The 26,548-nt window shown below is 47.8% G+C and overlaps 2 protein-coding genes across 2 annotated transcripts; one reads left to right on the top strand and one right to left on the bottom strand.

The window, feature by feature from the left end:
- Window positions 1–306: 306 nt before the first annotated feature.
- On the top strand, window positions 307–13,559 carry OPRL1 (opioid related nociceptin receptor 1). The gene is made up of 3 exons (XM_009507807.2): window positions 307–638; window positions 9,776–10,131; window positions 10,420–13,559. The coding sequence occupies exons 1-3, from the start codon at window positions 412–414 to the stop codon at window positions 10,941–10,943; spliced, it is 1,107 nt and encodes a 368-aa protein (XP_009506102.2). The 5' UTR covers window positions 307–411; the 3' UTR covers window positions 10,944–13,559.
- Window positions 13,560–24,251: 10,692 nt separating this feature from the next.
- On the bottom strand, window positions 24,252–25,825 carry NPBWR2 (neuropeptides B and W receptor 2). Its single transcript, XM_009507808.2, has one exon. The coding sequence runs from the start codon at window positions 25,351–25,353 to the stop codon at window positions 24,355–24,357; it is 999 nt and encodes a 332-aa protein (XP_009506103.1). The 5' UTR covers window positions 25,354–25,825; the 3' UTR covers window positions 24,252–24,354.
- Between the last annotated feature and the right edge of the window lie 723 nt (window positions 25,826–26,548).

Here is a 26,548-nt window from a genome sequence, read left to right as displayed (position 1 = left end):
GGCGAGCCCCCAGCCCCGGTGGGAGGAACGGGGGGAGAGAAGGTTTGGGGGGCACCAAGCCGCGTGCGGGGACTCACCGACCCGGCAAGGCTGGGAGAGGCAGGTATGAGCATCCAGCGCTTGGGAGGGATGGCGTTGTGCAGCCCGCATGTCCCCTGCGCTGGCGGTGTGGAGATATGCGTGAGCTCCCTGTGTGCTCAGACTGCACCAAGCTCTCAGGGCTGCATCCCATTAAAATGCTCCTGGGGAGGTTTGAGGGGGGCTGTGCTCTCCCCGGCGATAAATCATCCCTTTCCTCCAGCGTTTCTCACGCACATGCTTTGCTATGGTCCCGCGCTACCTGATTGATCAGCAGATCTTAAAACTGTCTCTTTGGTGCCCCAGGTCTTTGGCACAGGCTGGTGCTTCAGGATGGACCCGCTCTTTCCTGCCCATATTTTGGAAGACCCTGACCTGAGAAAGCTGCTGAATGACTCCTCCATGCTGAACCTGAGCTTTCTCCCCAGTAACTGGTTTAACAACGGCACAGGGGACAGCTTCCTGCCGCTGAGCATCAAGATCACCATTGTGGTTGTCTACTCCATTGTGTGCATTGTGGGGCTGGTGGGCAACTGCTCCGTCATGTATGTGATTGTCAGGTAGGACACGCAGGCAGCGCTCCAGGGAGGCTCGGGGGAGGGCTGTGAGCGGGACAGACCTTCCCCCCTAAATCCCTGCTGCGGGTGAAGCAGGCAGGCGCTTCCCTGGCAATTGTGATGCGCTTTAGAGGTAGCGGTGTGGCATTCCATTTATTGTTTTGGTTTTATTTGTTTTTCTCCCTTCCTAGGCTGTGATGAAGGTTCCCACCAGCTTTCAGCTGCCCTCTGGTGCCTCCTAAAGTTTAACCCAGAGAATGGAACAGAGGGATCAGATCTGCTCAAAAAATGGGGCTTTTTGCAAACTGCCAGGCAGGGAGCTGGATGTACCTGGGGAGGGAAAAGCTCTGGGAACATCCCGCTGCCAGGGAGTGCTGGATCTTTAACAGGATCTCTCCCTCCTGTGCTGTGTCCAGCACCCCAGCTGTGGCTGCAGGTGCTGCTCCATCTGGGAGCTGGAGCTCTCCAAAGCTGAATTTAGTTGCAAGGGAAAGAGCCTGCTGGGAGGCTCAGTCTTACTCTTACAAGGGAAAAATCACAAATGTAGCATTTCCAACTCTTTGGAAACTGTAGACATAAATAAGATGTGATGGGATGCTGCAGAGTTGAGGGCAACTTCTCCAGCTCCTCATGCTGAAGTGGGGAGAGCAGGGGGACCTTTGCAGAGGAGAAAAGCATGGAGCCTGCACCAGTCCAGCAGCACTGTCCAGCCTCCCTGCAGGATTCCTGGTATTTTAAGTGTCCCTGTCTGGTTTTCCTGTGGCTCAAACCACCCTATTTCCTGGAATCAGAAACCCTGTTCCCCCCGTAAGTACAAAATAAGTTTAGCAACCCTTAGGGCTGTGATTCTGAGTCAAATGGCCAGCAACCCCCTTCTGATCTCTGTACTCTGTATGTTAGGAATGAGCTTCCATTTTATACACATCTCAGAGCAGAATCCTGGTGCAGGTGGGTGCTGCCAGCACAGAAAAAACAGGATCAATTTGTTTTCTCCTCCAATAGAGGATGAAAATATTTAGCAGATATTCAGACACTGATGAGATTAAGTCTTGCTCCTGCCAGGAGCCCTGCTGCTTCCAAAGCATCTTTCCCTTGAATACACACAACTCATCTGGGGGAGATGCTGCAAAAGGAAATCTTTGGTATCACAGGCTGGTGAACGGTGGCTAAATCTCTGCTACAAGGGCAAAGCAACGTGACTGTTCAGCAGGCTGCCTGTCTGTGCTCTTTCTGCTGAGGAGTTATGGCAGGGAGAAGGGATCACAGTAGCCCTGGGGAATTTGGGGATGGAGAGAGGAGGTTTGCAGTGCAGCAGTGACAGTTTGGAGAGCTCGTGTTTCTCTTCCATGTAGTAGCAACCATTCAAGTAGGCATGGAGTTTGTGGGTGTGTGTAAGTGTGGTGAGTAGTAAGGCTCTGGGACTGAGAAGTCCTCGTCCCACGGCAATGCAGCTCCCAGGGAATGCCAGCCAGTGTGCATGCAGGGGAAAGGAGTCCATGCCCCATGCATGAACCTTAGACATGTGTAAGAAGGAGAAACCTTGGCAGAAATCTGTGTGCAAAGGTCTTGTGGGATGTGGATGGTAGGACCGTGCTGGCCCCTGCCTGGGGCTGTGACTGGTGTATCGCCAAGAATATGGATGTCCCAAACCGGCATCCTGGTCGGGGTGGATGTGTGCCGTGGCTATGTGAGGCTACGCTTTCAAAATGGTGGCTTCTGTTCTGCTCCTTTTTGGCTTTGATACCTTCTGGTCGGATAAATGGAACTCAAGAAAAGAAAGTGAGATTTAACACTGGCATATCCCTTGGAACTTAGTTTTTTTGTGTGTCCTCTGGTTTTACTGGTTCTAGACAATAGAAAACTGAAAGCAGATGTCACCCCCATCTCCCACAGCCCTTTCCCACTTCTGTTTCTCCTTTATCCAGTAAATCCCTATATATACAAAAGAGCTAATAGAAGGTTTAATTATTTATTATTCACACCTGTTTTCCCCGAAATCTTCTATGAGAGCCTGGAGGGGCCACTTGAATAATGTGTGCTGGGGAAGTTATAACTGAGCTAGAACACATGTAGAAGAAACTACTGTTTCTCTCCATCCGCGTCCACTGGGAGCTCAGTACTGGCTGAGACTAGTGCTGAGTTATACCCAGGGAAATGACCCTTCTTGGTTTGGTGAGGAGCTACGATGTCTGATTATTTCTGCCCAGGATTTTTTCCTCCTTGCCCTTCTGTTAAGGTCAGGAGCAGGTTTGGTGACAAGCTGGACTCGATAGCTCAAACTCTTGACCCTGGTCATGTATGCAGATTCACACAGAGCTGCCAAATTAGTGGCCATGCAAAGAAGATGTTGATGACTTCTCAAGTACAAGTTTTCTCCCCAGATGGGAGCATTGGTGCTTCTGGGCTTCATGCCTTAAATAGCATCTTTTTTCAGCAATGTTGCTGGTAAGTCAACATGGGGATTTGGGACTTCTAATGATATATCTCCTCCATTAATGGGAAAAACAACTGTCAAACCCTCTGTGCTGCACCCCGATCATCTATAGCTATGGTGCACCCTACTAAAGCTCGTGGTGGCTTCTTGGTTTTTATTCTTTGGGGTTCTCTTTTTTTTTTTTGTCTCTCCCACCCCCTTCTGTGCTTATATTTCACCAGGGATAATCAGACTTCAGCATGCAACACAATCTATAAGGAACCGGTGTATTATCTTCCAGAAAAGGAATGGTGCAGTGGCATAGACAGTAATTGTTTCCTGTTTAAGAGTGAGTTGGGAAATACAAAGACTCTAATATCAGCACTCGAGGAAATTGGAGGCATCAGGAAGGCTTGTTTTTTGTTCCTCTTGAATGAGTTTTTTGCAGTACTGAGGGAAAAGTTTAAAATCTCCCGGTATTTCACGCAAAAATACAAATTCAAAGCCTCCTCTGGGTTTTCCCCTCTGTTGTAGAACCCAGCCTACATCTCTATTATATTTGGAGTGATTTAACATTTGGAATGATTAATTTATAGAGACAGTCATCATGTGACTGTCAATCCTCTTCTAGTGCTGAGCAGCGCTAATTGGATAAGACTGAGAAGGGCTCTCGTCAGGAACATGATTTCCTGGACAGTAAAGGGCCTATTGTGGAAATCTGCCTTGTCTGCGGCTTTGTTCTGCTTGCTCATTGTGGAGTTCCTTGCCAGGGGAGATAATGCCTCCCTCCCCCTTTCTCCTTCTGCTGTTTGCTCTCTTCTGCATATATTTTCTGTACTGTTTTTTAATGAATGTGAAACAAGGAGTTGAACAGCACGAGGCAGGGTTTGGGGGAAGAGTGGGGGAAACCAGGCTGCTGAGCCTGAGTCCCTCTTACCTATTAACTGAATGCTGCAATGCTGCATGCCCGAGAGCTTTGGTTTTAGGAAGAAAAGAGAACGGGAATGTATCGTTCTTGCAATGGCCATGGCGTTGGATGACCAATGGGCCATGGGTCTGGAGGTGAAGCTGACCCATTCATGAGAGCAACCAAAGTGTTGCTGCATGGGGTGCGACAGACCCCCAAGCCTCCACTGCTGTGCCAGGGAAGAGGCCAGGGCCAACACACAGCTTCTGGCCCAGGAAGTCCTCCGTTGTCCCCTGCTCCATCATGCTGCTGCGATGCTCAGCAGTGATGATTTGGAGGACTCCCTCCATGTTGGCTCTGCTTGCCTGGATCAGACCCTGTGGGAATCATGCCTTGTTTCTAGGGCACTTCTCTCTGCCACGGCAGCTCTCTGTTGGGAGCCTAGCAAAGTACTGGGGATGTTCAGCGCTCTCTGTCGAAGAGCACTGTTTCAGAGCATTTGAAGCAGCTGTTTAGGTAGATTAGGGCTGTTAGGCCTCTGCAGGTTTATTTGCTGCTTGCAGGTGAAGCTTTAGGAGGAGGGCTGTGATGGGGAGGTGCCTGCCTGGGGATGGCTGCACCAGCCATTATTCTGCTTGAAAACTGCATCAATCCCTGAGAATAGGGTAAGGCAGCTGGCTGTGATGAGGCAGGGAAAACAAAGTTAATTATGACATTGCATAGATGCTGCTTTCTTAATAGAAAGCTTTCTAAGGGAAGAGCCTCGACCAGCTCTGTGTCTCAGAGCTGAAATCGAGTGTTTAATGCGACATTGACCCAACAGACACCGGGAGGGCCATCTGAGACTCCATCTCTCTCCAGATCCCCCCCTTTTAGTTTTTCCCGGCAAAAAAGCCCCAGAGACAATTGTTGCAAGTTGTCGAGAAGGGAAACCCATGCCAAGGGCTCTGTGCTGTGCAGGGTGGTTGGAGCCGGGGAGGATGGTGAGGTGAGCAGGAGGGGGACCTTCTGCAAAGGGCAGGTCTGCAGCTCCCCAGTTTCCAGGCCCTCGTGAGCCTGCGTGAGCTGGGCCCAGCCACATGGCCCATAGCAGCTGTGTGTGGCCCCTGCTAACACAACTCCTGTGACTCCAATGTGTGCTGGAGGGCTCTTGGTTTCCCCCGGCTTTGGTGGGATGAGTGGAAAGGAACTACCCATGTGCAGCAGTAGTTCTGTGATGTTTAATGTGGGACTTGGTTCCCAGTGCTTTTTAGGGCCTGGGCAATTCCCAGCAGCATTTAGGACATGAGCAATTCAGCAGAGGCAAGTCCAGCACATGAACAGAAAAGAGAGCATCTGGCTGCAGGATGGGTGCTGGCAAACGTCCTCCTTCGACTGAAGCACCATTCCTGGTGGTCATGTGCCTGCTTGGGGTTGCATGAGCATCCCTGTGAGCCCCTATGGAAGTTTCAGAGGCTTTTGCAGCAGCAGCTACCCAGCCTCTGCCCTCAGCATGGCAGCTATTGGGGCCACGCAATATCCCTGTCCAGTTTGGTCCCCAGAGAGCACCCTGAGGAGGGAGGGCACCAGTGTCACTCAGACACAGCAGCGAGACTCAAAGGGCAAGAAAATAATCTGTCCCAAAGTGTTGCTGCTCGCCCTGGCTGGCGGCAGACACCTTAACCCCTGCTAGTCCGTCACCGTCCTGCCAGGTAATTATTACGCTTTAACATGCTGGCATTGCTGGCTGCTTTTGCTGTAGCACCTATCTACAGTGATTTAAATTTGTCCTTCTTAAATTCTCTGGGGTTTTTTGTGGCCCGTTGAACCATTAAGAATAAACTGGCTTTAATTGGATAATTTCAGGATGAGGGGGCTCTGAAAAGGTGATCAGAGCAGCAGGGACACGGGGAGCATGGTGTGGGTGTATGGCTGGGAGGACACCAATCATGATGTACGTGCCAGATCAAATATCAGCTTCATACAACCTATGAGCTAAGAGCAGGTTGGGAGCAGAGATGTCAGTGAACCAGTGCTGATTTCCACTGTCAGAGGGTGGGAGCAGCTTGGCAAAAATCCTCCCTGAGCCTCTTCTGTTCTGTTTTTCTTCCCTGTGCCTGTCCAGGGAGGATGGCAAATGCTGTCACTGATGCCAGGGCGTGGGGTGGGAAAGGAGGGAGCTGCTCAAGGTGACACCACTGTCTGCATTCCAATTAGATGGACCATGAATATCAAAATCAAGAGGCAGAGAGCTCCTGGAGATAATGCTCATGGTTCCCCAGGGCTGAAGGCTTTGTTCTGGTCCCTCTGCCCCTGGTATCTGTAGCCCCATTTTGGGTTCTTGATTTGCTGCAGCCAGCTGGTCCTTAGCCCTGGGGCTTCTTGCTACCCTGCAGTCTCACAGTGGCTGTGTGGAAAGGAGGGAGTGCTACTAAGACAACAGGTTTGCAGCTTGCCCTGAGGCTCAGCCAGGGACAAAATCTGTCCTTGTTAAGACAGGACCTCAAAGGCCAGTATGTTGAAGAGCTGTTTCCTACCCATCTCCTCCTCTCCCAGAAGGTGGGTTCCCCTCAGTGAAGCACAGCTTTATTCCAGGTAATGCTGCTTGAGGTCCACTTAGCAAAAAGGAGGGGGAAGCTGAGTGCTGAGCTGATATTCAGGTGTTTTTCCTCTTAGGTGTCAGCACCTGGGAAAACAGGAGAGCAGAGCAAAGCAATTGTTACTTTTGTGAGAAAGGTGGAGCTGGATGGAGAGCTGAGAACTGCCCTGTGGGAGATGCTCCATTAGGAAATTGCCTTCGTGACCAAGTGCAAGAAAGTGGCTCAGCAGGGAGCTAATGTCTTCCATGGAGTCCACAGGCTTATCCGCATTGGAACTGTGCTGTTATGGGGACCTTAGGTGCCTCCTAAAGCCCGAGAGTTTAATTTGTCTTTTTGTGCAGATTAAAAAAGAGAACACTTTCAGTTCCCGGAGGAAAAGAAAAAAAGGTTAATCCACAGATAAGTGATTAATTGATTTTTGTTTGTACTGAACATTCTGGAAATGTTTGGGAACATTGGTTGGGATAATGGCTGTTGGCTCTCAGCATGCAGAGAAAGTGGAGCTAGAAGTAATTAATTAGGTGTAAATTAATTTCCCACCTTTTAAGAGCACAAGTTGGCCTTAAAATCCACTTGAAGGTGGGCTGAAGGAGGTAAGCAGTGGGCCAGCCACCCCAGCATGTTCCCACATTGGAGGCAGCGAGGGAAGGCAACTCTGCCATCACCTAGGAGGGAGTGAGGAAAGGGGCAGCGGAGAGGGATATGTGCACTGGGGGAGAGCAGGTTTTGCAGGACCAGGCTGAGCAATTGCACCTAGACTTTGAATTCTTGTTGAGAAGTGTCTTGGAGGAGAGGGACCAGCAAGGTCCCCTGGCGTGGAGGGGAGCAAGAGAGAGCTGAAGGTTTGCAATCTGCACACCCTAAGCTCAGGATTAGCTGAGATGCCTCAAACTCTGGGGACACAGGAGTGTGCCTGGAGGCAATGTTGTCCCCTGTCGATGCTGGATGGGTGGTAGAGGTGGGTGGATTGCTGCTTTTTCCTCCCACTGGTTAAAAAAAAACAAAACACCAAAAACAACTTTATTTTCTCTGTTTCACAGTGGTGAAGTTGCCCATCATGGTTCAAAAATGCAGTTGTTATTCCCTCAAGTTGTAACATCAGTTAGAGCAGTGAGGGTTACAGGCAGGTTGATGAATTGCCTCCAAGTCCAGACCTTCTGGAAGGATGGACTGGAACAAGCTTGACCTCTGGGAAGCTTGGGTGAGCCCAGCCAGGTCTGTGGTAAACAGAGGAAGACTACAGCTCCCAGGAGTCCTTTGCTAACACAGTCTTAGGTGATGGAATAATTTCCTGAAGCCTAAGCTGACAATACTTATTTTTGTGTGGGCTGTTAAAGAACAGTGATTTAATTTCTTAATTTCAATTACCCCCCCCGTTGATCTAGGGGGGGAAAGTGTCTGAATCCATTCACAGCCCCATCTCATGCTCCCTGTGTGCATTGCCTTGCTTATGCCAACTGCGAGGATTCAAACAAAAAAGCAAAACTCGCCTATCCTGAGATGCTGCTGCTCTGGGGTTCACAGCACTGGAGCCTGTCTGTTTCTGTGTAATTCTGCTTAGCAAGTACCAAAGCTTTGAAGCCCTGGCAGTTGCCTGCTTGTGCTGGATTTGCAAAGTGTTTTGCTTGTTCATCCCACCACAATAGGAAAGACGTTGGTATTTTTCCTTTACAGCTTTTGGTTATATAAGTTCATCTGATCTGGGCTGGCTTTCTAAGAACCCACTCTCTTGCTCAGCTGCTCTGGTTTCTGGGTCAGGAAGAGCCTGACTCAGGCTTACATGGGGACCTCGAGTGCTTGCATCAAAGTTCACCTGCTCCAAAAGCTTCCCTTGCCTTTCAAGGTCAAATGTAGGATCATTTGTTCTTGCTTTCTCAAGCCACTTTCAAACATCTGACTTCTAATACAAGCACAGCTTAGAGCTCTAAGAGGGGTAAAAAACAGACTTTATATTCTGGATTGTGGATCCCCTGGCTGTTGTTCTTGCAAACCTGGCTATCTCACCATGTATCTCAACAGAGTTCAGAGTGTGGCAGTGATAATGTTCCTCCAAGCATTCAAATAACCTGTCAAGAGCTGAAGCTCAGAGCACTGGGGGGAGGTGGGGTACGGTGCTGAGAGTGCAGTTGTAGGTTTGCTGTTCAAAATCAATTTGACAAAAAGAGCTTTTTAGGTCAAATCAGACCCCATAATATTCCAACACATATCAAACTGGAAACAGTGCAGTAGTTTATGGGTTTAAGTGTTGCCCTCAAATGAACTTGCCCTCCGTTAATAACACACGTAATTGGCTGCCATTTCTGGCAACATTTCTGCAAAGGCTATTGGTATAGTAAATTATAGATGAGCTGTAGTTTCAAAATTATACCTATTTGAGCTCTTATTTTGCCCATGAGGGGAACATCCTGGAGCTGAAATGTTAGATTCAATCACAGAGTCACTGTTGAGTTTCCATTTCTGCAGACTCTGCATGTATCCTTGGGTAGGCGATCACATCTTTCTTTGCATCATTTCCCATGTGTGAAAAGGACATTATTACCATTAAAGCAAGGTGAATCTTCTGTTGGAGTGGTCAGTTCATGCAATAAAAGTATTATAGAAATGACAAAACCCTTTGAAGTAGAGTTGACTCATGACTTTATCTGCAAACTACCCGTTTCTTTAGAAAGATCTGTTGTGATATTTTGATTTCTGATACAAACCTCATTCCTCACCAGTTTTTAGCTGCCGCTGGCCATCTTACCCATTCTGATTTGACAGCTCACATTAGCCATTGTCTTTGGCTATGAGCCCATACAAAATGGCTAATCAACTTACTCCTGGACCATATGATGCCTTTCAAATCAGCTTACCAGGTAAAGCTCTCACCAATATTTATAATAATGAAGCCATATGTGATGAAATCCTAGATTAGCCTTACTGAAGTAATTTTTGAAAAAGCATGGTCTGAGTTGACATCCTCAGGCTTTCGTGGTCCTCACTTACAGTCTAAGGGAATAAGCTTCTGCCCATGAAACTGATTGTGAAGGCACCATTTGTATTGTTGCAGGAGCTGGGCTGAGCTGTGTGTTGATAAGCATGTGGGAGGTAGAAAGGAAAGGGTGGTGGTCAATCCCTTGTTACGTAAGAAAAATACAGCACCTCCTTCCTAAAGTGGCAGAATGCCCTCTTTGGTAGACTTCAGTGTCTTACCTATTATGGCCAGGTGGAGTTCTAACCATCGCTTATTCCTCCATTTCAGATTCACCAAGATGAAGACAGCAACCAACATTTACATCTTTAACCTTGCTCTGGCAGATACCTTGTGTCTGATGACCTTACCCTTCCAGGGTACAGACACGTTTCTGGGTTTCTGGCCCTTTGGCAATGTCCTCTGCAAGATTGCCATCTCTATAGACTACTATAACATGTTCACAAGCACTTTCACCCTGACAATGATGAGTGTGGACCGCTATATTGCTATCTGTCACCCTATTAAAGCACTAGACATCCGCACTCCCCACAAGGCCAAAGTGGTGAACGTCTGCATCTGGGCACTGGCTTCCGTCTTTGGCATCCCAGCAATGGTGATGGGATCTGCAGAGAATGAAAACAATGGTCAGTAAAAATGCATCCAACGGGTGGGAGGTGTTGGTGGCCAGGAGAGCCCATGGGCTTGGGGAGCCATGGGAGAGGGGTACCAGTTTCATCAGTGTGGTGAGCTCTCTGTTATAAAGCCATCTTAACTCTTTCCGCTCTTTCCTTTCTGCACTTGCCTCTCTGCATCACTGCTACTGCTTTCCCAGTATTAAACATGCCTAAACTAAACTGAATGTGTAGGTGCTTTCTTTTCTTCTTGATATGGGTTTGCTGATCTTACCTTCCTTTTTATGTTTTGACTTGCAGAAATAGATTGTCTAATTAAACTCCCTTCACCTGTGGATTACTGGGATCCAGTGTTTGGCATCTGTGTCTTTCTCTTCTCCTTTATGATCCCTGTGTTGATCATCACCATTTGCTACAGTCTCATGATCAGACGACTCAAAAACGTCCGTGTCCTCTCAGGCTCCAAGGAGAAGGATCGAAACCTGAGGCGCATCACCCGAATGGTCCTGGTGGTGGTGGCAGTCTTTATCATTTGTTGGACTCCCATCCAGATTTTTGTGCTGGTCCAGTGCTTGGGTGCCAAGGCAGAAAGCGAGCTCGAGCTGGCCATCTCCTGCTTCTGCACCGCGCTGGGGTATGCCAACAGCAGCCTGAACCCTGTGCTCTATGCCTTCTTAGATGAGAACTTCAAGGCGTGCTTCAAGAAGTTCTGCTTCCCCACTGCCTTCAGGACCGAGCTCCAGATGTCCAACAGGATGTGCAGCATCGCCAAGGATGTGGCCTATGCCTGCAAGAACTCAGAGGGGACTAACAATCCGGCCTGACTAGGCATGGAAATTCCCATGGTGGCTGTCGCCCAGCAGAGTCCAACCACCCCCACATCAGAGCTAACCCAGATAACAGCTCTTTAGCAGGACCTCAAAACTGAGAGGCAAGAAACCGAGGAAACAATTTGGGGGTTGGGAAAACTGGATACTGCAAGAGCATGCAGAAAAAGTGAGCCCATTTGACGTATTTTTAATTCCAGTGCACCCTGCGCTAAGGAACGTGTTTGAAATCAGCTCTTTGATTCCTGCAAAACCCTGGGGGTTTGCAACTTTATCGAGAATTTGGGAATTAAGGGTTTAAAAATGGGCACTGCTGCTGGGACTTACACTTCTGCTGCTGGGAGACAGACAAAATACAAACTATTCCATGTCTTTTTTCCTCCCAGAGTTGTTTAAGGCGCTAACAGCTCACGTGGCTCACCAGGCACTCGGGTGCGGGTTTTATTCCCGCAGTATCACCCTGAGATCAGACTTTGCTGAAGCCGAAGTGGGCAGCAGCTGTCAGACGAAAACCCAAGATGGTCTCCAGGATGAGTCATCACATCACAAAAGAAAGGATGTGGGGAGGGAGAGGAGGGAGCCGGTGGAAAGGGAAATCCGAACTGCCCCAAGGCAGGCAGCCGGGGCGAGGAGCCTGGGGAGGCCAGTGCCAGCTCCTGTGGAAGGGGTCTGCAGTAAACCCTTGAGAGGGGAGCAAGGTGATGAGAAGGGAGTGTCAAAACTGATGAATGTAGCTCAGAAGAGGAGGAAAAAAAGATGGGTGAAATGAACACAGATCCTTGTTTACATGCTGCTATTGCTTTTTTGTTAAAATTGTGTATTTCCATTGTAATAATGGACAGAATGAGTCTGTATATACACATCTCTATAGTGCTATAGGTACAGATAAAAAGTAGGATTTCATCTTGCCAAGCATGCCTTGGGGATCTTCCTCAGTGAGAGGAGGAAAGAATGAAGTGGCCTATGCATACATATATTTATGTGTAGGGGAAAGACATTTTGGAGAAGTCAGAACAGGAGCTCCTCCAGAAGACATGGACATTTCTGGTAGGAGGGGCAGCCTGAAACAGTCCCACCTGCTCCGTGCAAGGTAAGTGGGGCAAAACCATACAAAAGGTGGGGTTGTTTTTGTTGTTGTTTTTTTTTTTTTTTTTTTTAATGAAGCGAGATCCACAATGCTGAGAGCACTTGGGAAATGCTGCTGAGGTACCACCCCTCCTGCTGACCATAGATTGATTTTCCTCTCCCAGTAGGTCAGAGATTTGTGTAAAATGAAATGCCCTGTCATTTCATTTGATAATGAAAGCATTCCCGAAGAGTTTAACCACTGAATTCCCTCCATGCTGGCAGGGACAGCAGATTTGTATTCTCCCTGTAGCACAAAACCCTGGGGAAATCTGGGCAGCGGTGACCAGTGGTGCTGATGGGGAAGCAAAGCAACGACCTCCATTTGGAGATGGGAGGTCAGCTCCAACGCGAGAACCGGCAGCATTGTCCGGACTGTACAGATTTCATGTGAATATATTTCCTGTGCTCTGGTCTATGAGATTCTGTACTTTTAATGTATTGATTTGCCAATATTTTAATCCTGTCATGTTCTTTATATATGCTGTATAAAAGAATCCAATGTTATATTTCTATGTAGAGTGGTTCCCTTATGGTTGGGCTTAAATTATAGATGCAAATCTAGTGTCCCACGTATAGGACCCAGATCCCTTGTAAACTGCTCAAGCTGGGAGGATTTTCATGCTGATTAGCATTTGACTGGGAATCTGGAGGGATACCAGGCAAACTTTGCAATTAGTGCTTCCCCCGAATAATGTAAGGGGAGGAGGAAATCTGGGCACTTTAAGCACTTTGGAATGGGTGTTTATCCCCAAGCACTCACTAGGAAATCTCATACAACCCCCAAGCATGCTAAAAACAGCTCCCTGAGAACCATGCTGCTGGCAAGTTGTATCCGTGCCATTGAAAAAATTTGTTTGGTGGGCTGTTGTTTGTGGATACAATAACAGCATTGGTGCAACCTCGAGTCTTCTCAGCCCATCAGCCATCGAATGGTCTGACAGAGTGCTGGGTACGGTTGTACGTGAAGCTGGGAAGTGACTGCTGGGCTTTTCTTGCAGTGCTATTGGGGAGCAGGAGAGTGTTTGTTAGTGGCTGGCTAAGGCACAGCCGCACTCCCTTTGTAGTTCTTGGTTGGATTTTTAAATAGATTTATGTCACCTAAAAAATATACACCAGTGTTTGGCATTTTTTTAAGTAAGAATTTTGTTATAATGACTATGCTGCAATGATCTTACATAATCAAGTACTCAATAAATGTGCGTTTACTAAGCTTTTGGGTAATTTTGTGGCCCTTGCAGTGAATGTGTTTAGGCATTCTGTTCAATGCTCAGTGGAGTTTGTTATAAGAGCAACAAAAACCTGAAAGAAAAAGCTTTATTGTACTGTGCCTATGGAATTAAAGGCCTGCAATCGGCTGGCTGGCTGAAGTGCAGGCTCTTTTAATTCTCCTCTGAAATGGTTGTGTTGGTATGATTTTACAATTACCACAGTGTAAATTGCAATTTCCTAGGTGGCTACTTGTGTGCATTAATAAAGGAAAATAACCCCCCCTGTATTTTGAATGATGTGGAGTCCAAAAGATTTAGCTGTGTGCATCAAGGGGTTGTTTCAACACCAGCGCTGCTGGGATCTTTGCACGTGGGCTTATTTTTCTAGCCAAAACCACTGCTGAGCACATGCAATAACACTGAAGCATCCCATCCCTTTTTACTGAGGCCAGTGGGAACTTCTGTAATGCAGGCAACTTTGTCTGCAGGCAACCTGGACACAGAAAATGTGAAAATGCTAGAAAATCAGTAGTTGGAGATGAGTGTGAGCTGCACACACCCTGCCAGCCTCCACAGTTACTCTGGGTCTCGCAACAGGCAGCTCTCCCGTGCAGGTAGGGCAGTGATGCTGGCAGCTGCCTGCTGTTAGAGGTGAAGTCTGAGGTAGGATTAAAATTGAACTCTTTCCACTTACTCCCCACACACTTCTCAGAAGTTATGGGGTTAGGCATGATCATGGAGAACACTGAATTACAGAACTGCTCTGAAAATAAAGCCACAGCCCTATCCTGGAGCCAGGAAAGATGGATTAGCTGGTGAGATGTGCAATATGGAAAGTGCCTTCTCTCTGCACAGAGATCAGTATTCCTACCCAGGCAGGTAAGTATAAGGAGAGGGTTTTTATTAGCAGTGGTGATTTTCTTTAAAAAAAAAAAAAAAACCAACAAAGAGAAAGAAAATTGGTGGGGAAGAATTGAAATCTTTATTTCTTTTCTAGTTCAGTTAATTATAAGTACCCAGCAGTGTGTTCTTATAGCAAAACCATAAACCAAAGTGCTTTATTCAGTATTATGAGATTTATCAATGTACTAAGTGTCTTCCCTGCTGGTGGCTTGAGTCAACTGCTGGAAAGGCAGAGGAATGGATGAGCTGGGGGCTGAGCTCTCCCTCAGGGAGCTCCTTGGCTCATGGCACTGGCACATCTGAGCAAAGCTCTGCCTTTTGAAGGGTGCTTTGCTCTGCTGGTGCGCATGTCCCTTCCTCTCTCCCTGTCCAGGCTGTTCAGCCAACAACTTTCCCCCAACATGAATCACAATTTCTAAAAGCAGAAATTTGTACCCTTAGTGAAGTTTGGATGGTTTTATGCCATGGGAAGGACTTACCCAGGGAGGTGTTGAGTTATCCTTTACCAAGCTGCAGGTAAGAATGAGGTTAGTTTGTCTGGGTGAGTATTCAGTTGAAATCACCCTCCTCTTGCCCACTGCCCGTAGGAGCCACAAAGCCTTTCACCTGCTCTGAATTCCTCTGTCCTCCAACGCTGATGACAATTTTAGCAGATGGAAGAAGTCCTGACTGCAGAAGGCAAAAGCTGCGTTTGCCTCACATGGTACCCCTTGCTCTGCAGCTGGGGAATTGCCCTGATGAAGATGCTCTCTGATGATGAGCAGTTCCCATGTCTGTTTTCCCACGGTGTTTTCGTGAGGAACTAGACTGTAAATATGTTTCCCCCTCCTCTTCTTCTTTTTTTTTTTTTAATTATTTCCCCCTGAGGAAGATTTGTTAACTCTTTAAGGAGCTGTAACTGGGCTCTGATCTCTCTTTGGGTGCTTTGGAATATAATTTCTGGGTAGGACAATGTGTGCCCGGAATGGGATGCCTCTCACCCTGCAATGCTTTGTAGGGAAAATGGGTGCTTTCCACAGTTACAGCCTCTTTGTTTAAATGAAAAGGATCTCCAGAAGCAGCTGATGCCAGTGTGGTCTTTGCTACCTGTTCAGAAGAGGGACTCTTAGAGTAGCAGCAAAGTGGGCTGTGCCAGAAAAACTCCAGTTTGCTTTCCCACACATTTCCCTGTGCTTTCCTTCAGCTATTTTTGTAGATATGCATAAACAAATTTCTCCTTCCTTCAACAGGGGGAACGTCCTTCAGTCAGATCCTGAGCTGTAGCCCTGATTTTGCATTCATGGCTTAATGCTGTGTTTCTGTGTGAACCTCTCTGGTGGCAGAGCTTCATTGCTGTGACTTTGCAGAATCAGCTGGTAATTCACATCCCTGATCCTCACCTCCCAAGCCCTGGCCAGGGCTGCCTGAAGAACCAGTTCTTACTCCCTGGCCTTCTCCTGTGTTGAGGGGAACCATGCAGCTGAGGTGGGAGAGATGGAGGGTTGCAGGAGGGAAAAGTGTCTCAGCTTCGCGGTGAAAAAGGCTTATGAGGTGGTGAGGCTGGAATAAAGGAGAGGAAATGGCAGGTGGACCTGAGGCTTCAGCATGAGCCCATAATCCAAGAGTCATTGTGGTGCACAAGGAACAAAGATAGACTGTAAGAAAATAGAGCATATGCTGTATGATGCCAATGGGTGTTTGACACATGGGTTTTTTGGGGATGGGGGTGTGATGTGACAGGATCTATAGCCCCTCCTTGCCATGGCTGAGCTGATGCACATCTATTTTGAGTGGCCCACAGTGGCTGCAAGCACCTGTGCTCTTACCCCTTTAGATTGGGGCTACATGCCACCTTTCCTCAAAATGCGTGGTAACAGGTGCGTTAAGGCCATAACTCATTTTGAAAGAAGGAATTTTATGGATTTTTTTTTCAAGAAAAGGGACTGCTATTGGGGTGGGTGCACTTTAGGTCAAAAAGCCTCACAGCTCATGAACTCTCTTTGTTCCTTTTTTCAGCACCCTGAAGCCTGGGTAAATTGCATGACAGAATGAAATAATCAATAAATAGAGCAACGTGGTTATGTATCTTGGCAACGATGATGCTAGTCAACCATGTAAACTGAGTTTGGTTTCCCTCTCTCCCTTAATACAGTGAAATCCCAGCTGCCTGCAGTAACAGTGATGCTGGCTCTCTGTAGTGCTGGGGGACACAGGCAGCCCTTGCCCCCACCTGCTGCCACTCCTACTACACACAAGGTTTCTGCTTCAGCAACCCAACAACTCACTGTTAAATGCTCCTTGGGGTAGAAAGTGCACAATAATATTCAACGCCAGCTGGGATCACCCCTGGAGAACACGCCCTGTGTACGGATTCTTGGGGATCTGGTCCCCCCTATGGTTAGGCTGCTGGAAGGGCCTCTGGGAACAAACCCCATCCCTCTGTGCTGGCACATGACATAACCTGGGATCTTCCTGAGTAATGAGCAGGTTGGATCATTTGTGGGTCTGTATAATGTGGTGTTATACACATCCTTGCCTCTTGCTCCTGCTTTGCTCTCAAATCCTTGTGCTTTTTGCAGTATATAGGTGCTGGGTGGGAAATCCTACCTGCAGAGCCCATACAGGCAGCTATTGCTGGGAGGGCTCATAACCTATGCAACCAGCCCACTCTTGCAGCAAAAGGTATTTTTCCTCCAGTATATGTTGTTGCTGCAAGGGGATGTATCGCCTGTGTGGATGGAGTCCTCCTGCAAGCCTGCAGTGGTTAGGGAGAGCACCCGCTGCTTCCCTCCCTGCCGGGCCTGCAGCCAGGCAGGATGGGCTGGCGCCAAGAGCTGAGCAGCACCAGCCCTGCCAAACAGCAGATTTTCAGCATAGTGAAGCGAAGGATGAATCTGCAAGAAACCAAGCAGGAAACTTGATTTTTTCCGAGGAAACCACTGACAGAATTCACATCTTCCCACAGTCTGGTTTTTGGTTACATCAGACCACCTTTCTCCTGGCCACAGAGAGGAGACCAGAAAAAGTTTGAACTGGCTCTGTCCATTCTATAAACATTGATTTCTCTGTGTGTTTTCAGTCTGCCATGTGCAGCGAGTGCTCCGAAAAGCTCGTTCCATGCTGATTCATTCAGTGATGGGGAATAAAAACACAAGCCATGTAGTCAATATGAAATCAAGATTAATGGCTTTTCGGCTTGATTTCCACTGTGTGAAATGAATCCCGTGTTGTGATTTGGCTATTTAATGTTTGTTCAATGTTAGGCATTACTAACAACTTCTCCGCATGCACAGGGCATTTGCTCAAATAGTTTGGACTTTCCCTCATCTCAGTTTTGCACTGCTCTTGCTTTGCTTAACCACAGAGAAAATTCCCGGAGATAATCACCTGCCTGCAGGGATTAAGCCTAAAAGAGCAGAAAATGAGCCCAACCTCTGGTGCTGGTGTTTATCCTAGCTCTGTGCATTCCTGCGGCAGCTCAGAGGTGGGTATGGAAAGCTGACCAGGGCTGCTTTTCCTGCAGTTTGCTTTGGCATCCACACTGGGGTTTAGTTAGACTGCGTTTGGCTGGAAAACTGCCTCTTGTCTTTTGACGAGTGAGTGTTAGCCATGCCACTGAGCCCTTCTGCCTTGGGGCTATCTGCCAGGATGGTGTATGATGAGCTGCCCGGCTCTGACCTGTCCAGTCCACTGTGAAACAGTGGCTATCAATCAGCCTCACCTCCCTGGCTTATGATCAGCTTGGAAGGAAGAAGCTCAGCCAAGAGCAGCCTATGGCACAGAGAAGTCCACTGCCTCCATTGCACAGATAAGAGAAATGTAATTACATTCATAGTATTTCCATCAATACCAAGCAGAAGCAGGTTGAGTCTCAGGGGAGGTTTTTCGTTGCGTTGAAACCTGACTTTATTAATTACCAGCCTCTGATCGCATTTGAGGGTTAAGTTTATGAAACTGAATCCTTATTTCTCTGCTTCCTTATTCAGCTGCATTATTGAGTTTTGTACAGTGGATGGCTTGGACCTTGGAAACTCCCAAGGTGTCTTGTTCTTCAGCCATGAGTTGTGCAGGGGCAGCAGCGGAGCAAGGGGAGATGATGGGGACGTACAGAAGTCCTGGGGAAAGACAGAGAAAGAAATATCTCAGGAAAACTGAAAATGGGGACAGTTGCCTGCTGTCGAAGGTCTTACTCCCAAACTATAGCTTATTTTCCCCTCTCTGGGAATTCCCGCTTCCTACATGGGATGGTGGTGGCATCACCCAGAGCCCCCCTCCATGCCCAGTGAGGGGACACTGTGGTGGGTGCTTTACCAGAGCCACCATCAGCCTTCAGTGCAGCCCAGGCTGCTCACCTCCTCCCAGGAAAAGCTTTCCAGCCTCTCTCTGTTTATCCAGTGAGCATTGGACTTGGCTGTAGGCATTTACGGGAGTGCCTGTTTTTTCTCTAGACATCAGATTTTTTTTTTAAAGGGAAAATAGCCACTAAACAGCTCTTGAAGCTTCAGGCTAGTGTCTAATTCCACTCAAAGAGCTTTGTTAGATAATTGTAATACTTTTCTGAGAGAAAATAGAGCAATTGAGGCTCGTAATTAAAAGCTATTCAGACAGCTTTGATCTTTCCCTCTGCATATCCACTTACCAAAAACATATGCCAATGAGAAACTCTTGGCAATATTTACTGTCACTATTCTTGGCATTTGCCTTTAAATTAACTCCTCTTCCTCCCTTTCAGCAAAAGGGAGGTGGAGTGTCGTGGTTCTGCCTTAGCTGGCAGCTAAACACCATCCCAGCTAAAACCATGACGTGGGGGAAGAGAAATGCGGCAATGTGGCATGTGGCTTTTCAAGAGGGGTTTCTTTGGAAAGCTTATTTTTCTTGGAGGGTGCCTGGTGTCCTGTCACTCCATGATGACAGCAAGTGTGGAGCTCCTCTGGAGGCCTCAGAGCTGCCCTGGATCAAGAGTTTATCACCCCAGAAACAGCTCTTGGCACGGCCTCCATTGCAGTGGTGGTGTAGATGGGGTAAGACCCAGCATGCTTTGCCTCAGGCATGGGACAGGGAGCTGCCAGCGCTGTGACCCCATGGCCCACAGGGGGTCTTCAGGTGAACTCCTGACTCACAGTGAAAGGGACCTGGGGAGTCCCATTCTCTTCAGCAGCAGCTGGGAATGTCAAACCTTGAGGTGTTGAGACCGTCTGAAGGCACTGACCGGGGCTCGTCTCTCCCAGAACTAGCAGTAAAGCTGGAGGGTCACCGTTTCTTTGGGTTTGTAGTGGGACCACCAGTGGCACATTAGCGCATGACACCCAGGGGGTCCCAGCATCCCACAGGTGACAAGGCAGGTGGATAAGTCAAGCTGTACAGAAGAGGGACAAATTCTCTCTTTTGGATTGTTTTTAACAGTATCCTCTAGAGATGCTTCTGCTCCATATTTTCTATATTCTGGGTTTTTGCTCATAGATTTTTAATCTCTTTTTTCTTTTTATTTTTCATCTAAAGATGCTTCTGAGAGCTGGGCCTTCATCTCTCAGTGGGGTATTATTTCTTTTCCCACCCGAAATCGTGACCAGCAGTAGGAGACAGTGGGAGGCTGCATAAGTATTGGGGGATTACAGCTTTGCGGGGGAACAAGCTGCAGCACAGCTTGGATGAGGACAATTGATTGAAACAGCCATTATTACTTGCTGCAGCACGAAGACTTAAAAAGCAATAGTAATTTCCGATCCCCGCTTCTTATCTCAGATGTCTGCGTTTAAAGCCTGCGGCGGGAATATGAGCCCTGTATGAGCCCTAATTCCTGTGTCTGGGGTGGAAAACAGCTTCTTCTCCCTCTCCCAGGGATGATGAAGCAAAGTCCTCCATGGCTGTCTGTCCTGTGGGTGCAGCTGGAGCGGGGAAGGTGACGTCCTTCCCAGAGAGGATGCAGGCAGGAGCCTGCTGCCTTCCTCTGTGCTGCTGCAGTGGGCAGGAGCAAGAAGAAAACCTTCAGCTCCCGCTGTAACCAGGGAGCTGAGAGGTTAACTGGCACTTTTGCACTCATTAGGACATCCTGAACTGTCCTGGAAGGAAATTTGCCCAGCTTTGGGGCTGAACTGGCTTCCCCACTTGATACACGGCTGTCTGGGAAGGTGGTTAGGACAGGAGGTAGCCATGCAGGTCCCTCATTCAGCTTCCTGCAACCCTGCAGGCTCTGGGAGGGATGCTTGGTTTAGAAGGGGATTTATTTGGTGAATTGTTAAGGGGATTTATTTCCCCACTTCCAGCCTGCAATTTGTGGCTAATGTGGGCTGTTGTGATCTGCAGCAAGCCAGCCCCAGCGGCCTGATGAAATTAAAACGAATGAGTGGGCATGCAGGTTTTCCCTGGGGTGAATGTGTGCAACGAGTGGGCAAGTGCCTCCCTGAAGGTGGTTTCTGCTCTCCCAGAAACAGCCGCAGCAGCCTGGCCTCGGGTGCTGTGCTCAGAGGGTCTGCCCGGGCAGGGACAGCCTGAGTTTGCAGCTTTCCTCGCAGAAGCACAGGACCAGCCTGCGTGCGAGGCTGAGCAGCGCTGCAGGAGACCCGGCAATGCCGAGCTGAAAGCAGAGAGTGCCGCTTAGTGCTGCTGGGCTGAAACACAGGGCCCCGCTGGGCGCTTTGCTGGGTGGCAGACCGGCCAGCTCGGTGCACCGATGGGAGCTGGAGCCCCTCCTAAGCATGGGAGGGGGCCTTGGCCAGAGCAAGCCCCTTCTCCCCTTGTAGCCTTGCACCCCATGACAGCAAAGAGAAGCCAACACTCCTGTCTTAAGCATTTCACATGGAGAAAAGCACAGAGGCAGGCGGGATGCTGTTGTAAGAGGAGATGCTTAGAGATGGGGCTCCCCATGGTCAGGGAGAGAGGGCTTGGGGGGATCTGAGCAATATCTGTAAATGGCTGATGGAGGGTGCAGAGAAGAGGGAGCCAGACACTTCTCAGCGGTGTCAGCGGCAGGACAGGAGGCACAAACTGAAATATGGGAAATTCCATTTAAACACAGGAAAAAAGTTTTACTGTGAGAGTGGTGAAGTACTAGAACAGCTTGCCCAAAGGTGTTTTGGCATCTCCCTCCTTGGAGACATTCAAACCCAAGTGGGCATGGTCCTGGGCAACATGCTGTAGGTGACCCTGCTTGAGCCGGGAGCTTGGACTGGGCGATCTCCGGGGTGCCTCCACCCTTAGGCACTCTGTGATTCTGTGACAAACATGACATATGATTCAAAGGGGAAAAGCTCCAGCAATGACACTGTCAAGTTTTAAAGCGGGTGACTTGCACCTGAAAAGTCCTTTCCACCTAATGAAATATATTAGGTTTTCCACCTAATAAAATGTATTGTCTCTCCTACAGCCCTAATGCTAATGAATAGTGGCACTGCAGCTAACTAGACACTTTGTGTGTGAGGTGGTATCACCCGAGTCTGTTTTCTGCACTCAGAGAGGTTTTTCCTCCTGGGGAGCCCATTGCCAGCAGGTGGCAACCGTGCTAAAGCAGTGGGTGCCGGAGATGCCTGCCTCCCTGGGCTGCCCCAACGGGTCATGCAACACCTCTCTGCACTCCCTCCTCTGCTGCTGGCACCTGCCTCCTTCCCCGTGAAGGTCGGTCAGGACCACAGCACCCAGCTGTCCTTCCAGAATCGGCCACCTGTATGGTCTTCACTCCTCCGTCTGCCAGCTCTTCCCCCTCTTCTCCAAATTCTTGTCATTTGACACCTCTTGAGAGCCATCAGCACCTTCTAAGTGGAGCTGATCTATTCTCCAGGAGCCTCCCTGTTCCTCCCTTTGTGGCTGGGGCTTGCTAAGTGACCACACCACACACCTGGATGTGCCAACACACACTCTCCAGACCAGGTTTTGAAAAATCCTTGTGTTTGCTGATAGCTGTAAGGTGCACCTAATGCGAAATACAGATGAGCCATGAAACTTGGCTCTGGGAATTTTGTGGGCACTAAGTCTGGGTGGTTTAAGACTGTGAGATTAAGGACCCACTGCTGTGGTCTGTTCCTCATCAGGCTGGTTGAGACAGGGGATTCAGCTGTTAGTCTTTACAGCAAGTTAATGTTACAGTTGGTATAAAAAAAAAAAGTTCCTGGAGAAGTTTCACCTGGAAGAATGTGTAGAATGTGTTCTCCTTCATTGTTCTTCCAAAGTTAACACCTTTAATAAGGAGAAGGCAACACAATTTATCCTGTATTCACAAATCTCCTTCAGTTTTCTAAAAGGGAAAAATGAAGTTGCCATCATGATGTATTGAAGGTCATTAATTTTGGTGTCAGAGCCCTGAGAGCACTGATAGGACTGAATTGCCCTGAGTGGCCTCAGATGGGGCCTCCAGCCATGCTCTTGCCTGTTGCTCCAGGAACCCATTTAAGCTGAGCCCTACAGCATCCCATGTTTCCAGCTCTACCTGCTGGATGGATTTTGGGCTCATGTGGCAGCCTTATCTTTAGCACCATTTTCTGGATAGACCTTGGATGACTGCTCTAGGTAGCTTGTCTCCTGGCTGGGTTCTGGTGTGTGCAATATAGCTGGTCTCTAGCCCCATCTTTTGTTTTACCTGTTGTGTACTTTCCTGGTGGAGCTTGGAGAAGTAAGAACCCAGCTTGGTGCTTGTGGACCTGGGGAAAGCCAGAGAGTTAAATATTAACTGAGGCAGCCACCCTTAAACCAGTAGTATGTATGCCCTGCAGGGATTACAGGATGTGAGGATAAGCTCTTTACAGACCTCCTGCTTACCACAGCCCTACAAGACAGCTTACTGCTGTATTCAGCTGGGCATTGCCCCCTCGGACAAGGGCTTGGAGCAGTTTGGTTTTTGCAGAGGTGACGAGGAGAGGCATTCTCTGGCATTGCTTTGGCAATAAAAAGTCCACTTGCATTTAACAAGGTGCTTTGGTGGCTAATATAGAGCCAAAACAAGGGAGCTGTGGCATGTGTGCTATCCTGGCTGTGGTAGGTCACTGCTAAGGACTGAATGTGGGAATAAGCCCTGCTCACCTCCACAGGTAGGCTTTTCCACCACTGTAAAAGCTGGAAGATGTGGTGTGCTCATCCCACTATCAGTGAGGGAGAGGTTCCCTTGCTGGGAGGGGAATGGGATTTCAATGTGTTTATGGTAGTTCTTGAAGCTTTCAGTGCTGTGTTTCTGATCTCCAGCATTCCTCTCAGGCCTTGGCTCTGTTGAAGTACCTTGCTTTACTATTTACCTGTTGAAGAAGGAATTTTATCTGCAGTGTTTGTTTGGGTTTTTCTTGTGACTTACAAAACACCTTAATTTTGTTATAATATCTACAATAATTTCTTTTACAGTAGGTAAAATGCAATATATATAGCAATGACATAGGACAAGCAGCATAAGCTTTCTCTGGTGAAAGAAGGACCACTCTTTCCTTTCCCCATGAGGTTTATTTCATTAATTGCTCTTAAATATGTATTTGACACTTATCAGGAACAACTAATTAAAAATAATTTCTGACACGATTCCCCCAGTTGCCATTGTATTTGTATGGTGTGTTGTTTAACACTATTTTTGAGACCCAGATCTTGCATTTAGTTTAAATTTAACTTGTGTTAACAGTTAAATTGTGTTAACAGGAAAATGGAAATTTGGGGTGGAAAATAAACATTCCCTCAAAATCAAAGCCATAACACACATATACACACACGGACACGAAAATGGTGAGTATTTTCTTCCAAATAGTCCTCTTGCATCCTCTGTCCATTTTATTCATATGTCATTGAAAGTGTTTGTTAGCTCTGTTCCGTGAAACCATCCTCAGATGAACATAGATGTTCATAGATGAACATAGCTATTAAAAACTGAGCATTACATTAACCTGAAAGCTGGGCTCCAGCTGTACAGCAGATGGCAATAAAGGACCACTACGTAGTAGAAGTACACCTCTGACAAAGTTTTCTGTCCTTAATTTTTCAGGGTGTATGATTAAAAACAAGAATATAGAAATGAAACTTTGAGTAGTTGGGAGGCACAGAGAGTGGAAAATGCAAGACTCACAAGTAAGAGGGACAAACCATGTGAATGATAATGATAACCAGACGCATATATTACTTGTAAATGAAAGAAAGAATATTATGTGTTCATTAGCCACCCCTTCTGTCTGCAAAGGTGGTCCTGCAAAGCCATGGGAGGGAAGGGATCTGCAAGCCCCAACCACTGTTCAAGAAGTTCTGCATTCCAGCATCTTCCGGAAACTTTTCCGAAAGCTGTCATCCAGGAAAGCGTATAAGAAAGGATTCAGGCATGAATTGGCATAGCTTAGGCTGGTGATGAAGTAGGATATACCGATGACCATGGAGGTCTGGGGTAAGTCCGTGGTCAAAGCCACAATGGTGGCCAAGTGGAAGGGGGTCCAACAGAAGAGACACACAGCCAGGACTATGAAGACCATAATAGTGACTTTCTTTTTGGCTTTGTCCAGGGCTTTAGCATTAGAGTTCAAGTGCATGTTCCTTAGCTTGTAGAGCATCATGGTGTAGAGGATGCAGATTGTGGATACCGGAATGGCAAAGCCAAGAATGAGGGTATAGATCCTGCTGGCTTTGAACCAAAACCTTTCAGGCTTGGGAAAATTGAGACCACAACTCTTGATCTCTAGGTCATCTATGTAGACATTGGCAAAGATGCTGAAAGGGAGAACTATGATGGTGACTAGAATCCAGATGCACAAACTGACAATCCTGGCTGCTCGGTATGTACGATGTGGCATCCTCTTGGACCTGACTGTAGCCAGTACTACCAGATACCTGTCTATGCTCATCACTGTGAGGAAATAAATGCTGGAGAAGATATTGTAGTGGTCTATGGACAAGATAACCTTGCAAAGGACTTCTCCAAAGGGCCAGTAGTGGAGGAGGTGTTCAGCAATATTAATGGGCAAGACAAGTGTGAACAAGTCATCAGCTATAGCAAGGTTCAGGATGAACATGTTTGTCACAGTCTTCATCTTAGGGGCCTTGAGGATCACATAGATGACAGCAGTGTTGCCTGTGAGCCCAACAGCACAGATCACAGAGTAAATCACAGGGAGGACAATGTAGAAATCAGCTGCCTGCTCTTGGAAGGTTAAGTTGAACCTCATACTGTTGTCCAGGTAGCAGCTGTTGCCTGCATTGCTGCAGGTGCTGTTCAGATCATCCCAAAGAGAGCTGTTTCCCATGCCTGCTGGTCACAGACTACCCTCAGATGTCACTGAAAGCCTTGCTAGCTCAGGAGGGAGAGCCTTTTTTCTATTTGAGAAGCAGCTGCTATCTCATTCAGAAGTGGGTTGTTTCCAAAGGGTGGGTTGTGAGGCAGCATGGATCATCTAACTTACTTTTCCTGTCCCCTACCACTGGGGAAGTTAGATTTTTGAAGTGATTGGGGAGAGGGGGAGATGGAAAGACACGTAAGGCTCCATGAACAAAGCAAACGAGAGTTATAACTCCCTAGGTAAGTCAAGGAACTCTTCTCTCTGAGAGCATCCTGGTGAGCTATGGTTTTTTTCTGCTGTGAAAGTCAAGTAGCTCCAGTTGAGCTCTCTGCAGCAAGAGTCCTTCTTGGGGCTGGCAGGAACAGGGAGGGGAGAGAGAGGAAGCTTTGTGTCTGGTCTGCTATTCGCAGCCCTTGGAGGACTCGAGCGATGGCTGCTGTCTCACTTGCATAGCGCTTGCTTTTCCATGCCAGAGCAGAAGTGTTGCAGTATTTAATTAGTGCCTTTCTTTGTGCTGAAGTTCAGACTCCTTTCATTGACTGAGATTTCACAAACAATGAAGTTTCCGACATGGCTACTCCCCACTCCCAGGGTCCCCTATCAAAAGAAGAAGGGGGGGAAATAGAGTTCAAGGAGTATTTCCACAACTATGGCTTAAAGGGGCTTAACCCACAATTAAAGTAACTCTTTAACCAAGGGTAGGTTATGATCTTATTCAATATGAAGACCATCCCCATTGCAAACAACCGTGGCAGCACACAAAACTTGGCACAATGGACAGACAGACCTGTAAATCTCAAAAGTTCAGGATTATTCTGGGAAGAGGGGGGAGAAGTACCCTGAAAGCAAATCCAGTTTAGAGTCAAAGCAAGAATTACCCCATCTGTCTACATGTCTAGCAGTTGCCACTTCCATCACTATTGCCTGACCCGTACTTCCAAGAATTCCTCTGCAGGGAAGCGAACGAAAAACCAACCCCCCACGAAGATCAAAGATTTGGCAACTGGTCCCCAGCCCCTGCAAAGAGAAGTGCCTCACTTCACTTGCGTTTTGTTGTCGCAGAGCAATATAGTGAGCAGGAAAGCTGTCACTGGGAATTGAGGGTTCAAGCATCCCTTACCTGGTGAGCGTCTCCGGCTGCCTCCTCCGGCACCTGCTGCTC

Source organism: Phalacrocorax carbo, chromosome 14 (genome assembly GCF_963921805.1).
Source record: "Phalacrocorax carbo chromosome 14, bPhaCar2.1, whole genome shotgun sequence".
NCBI lineage: Eukaryota > Metazoa > Chordata > Aves > Suliformes > Phalacrocoracidae > Phalacrocorax > Phalacrocorax carbo.
The sequence above is the reverse complement of the archived record's forward strand: the minus strand, read 5'-3'. Positions and strand labels throughout refer to the sequence as shown.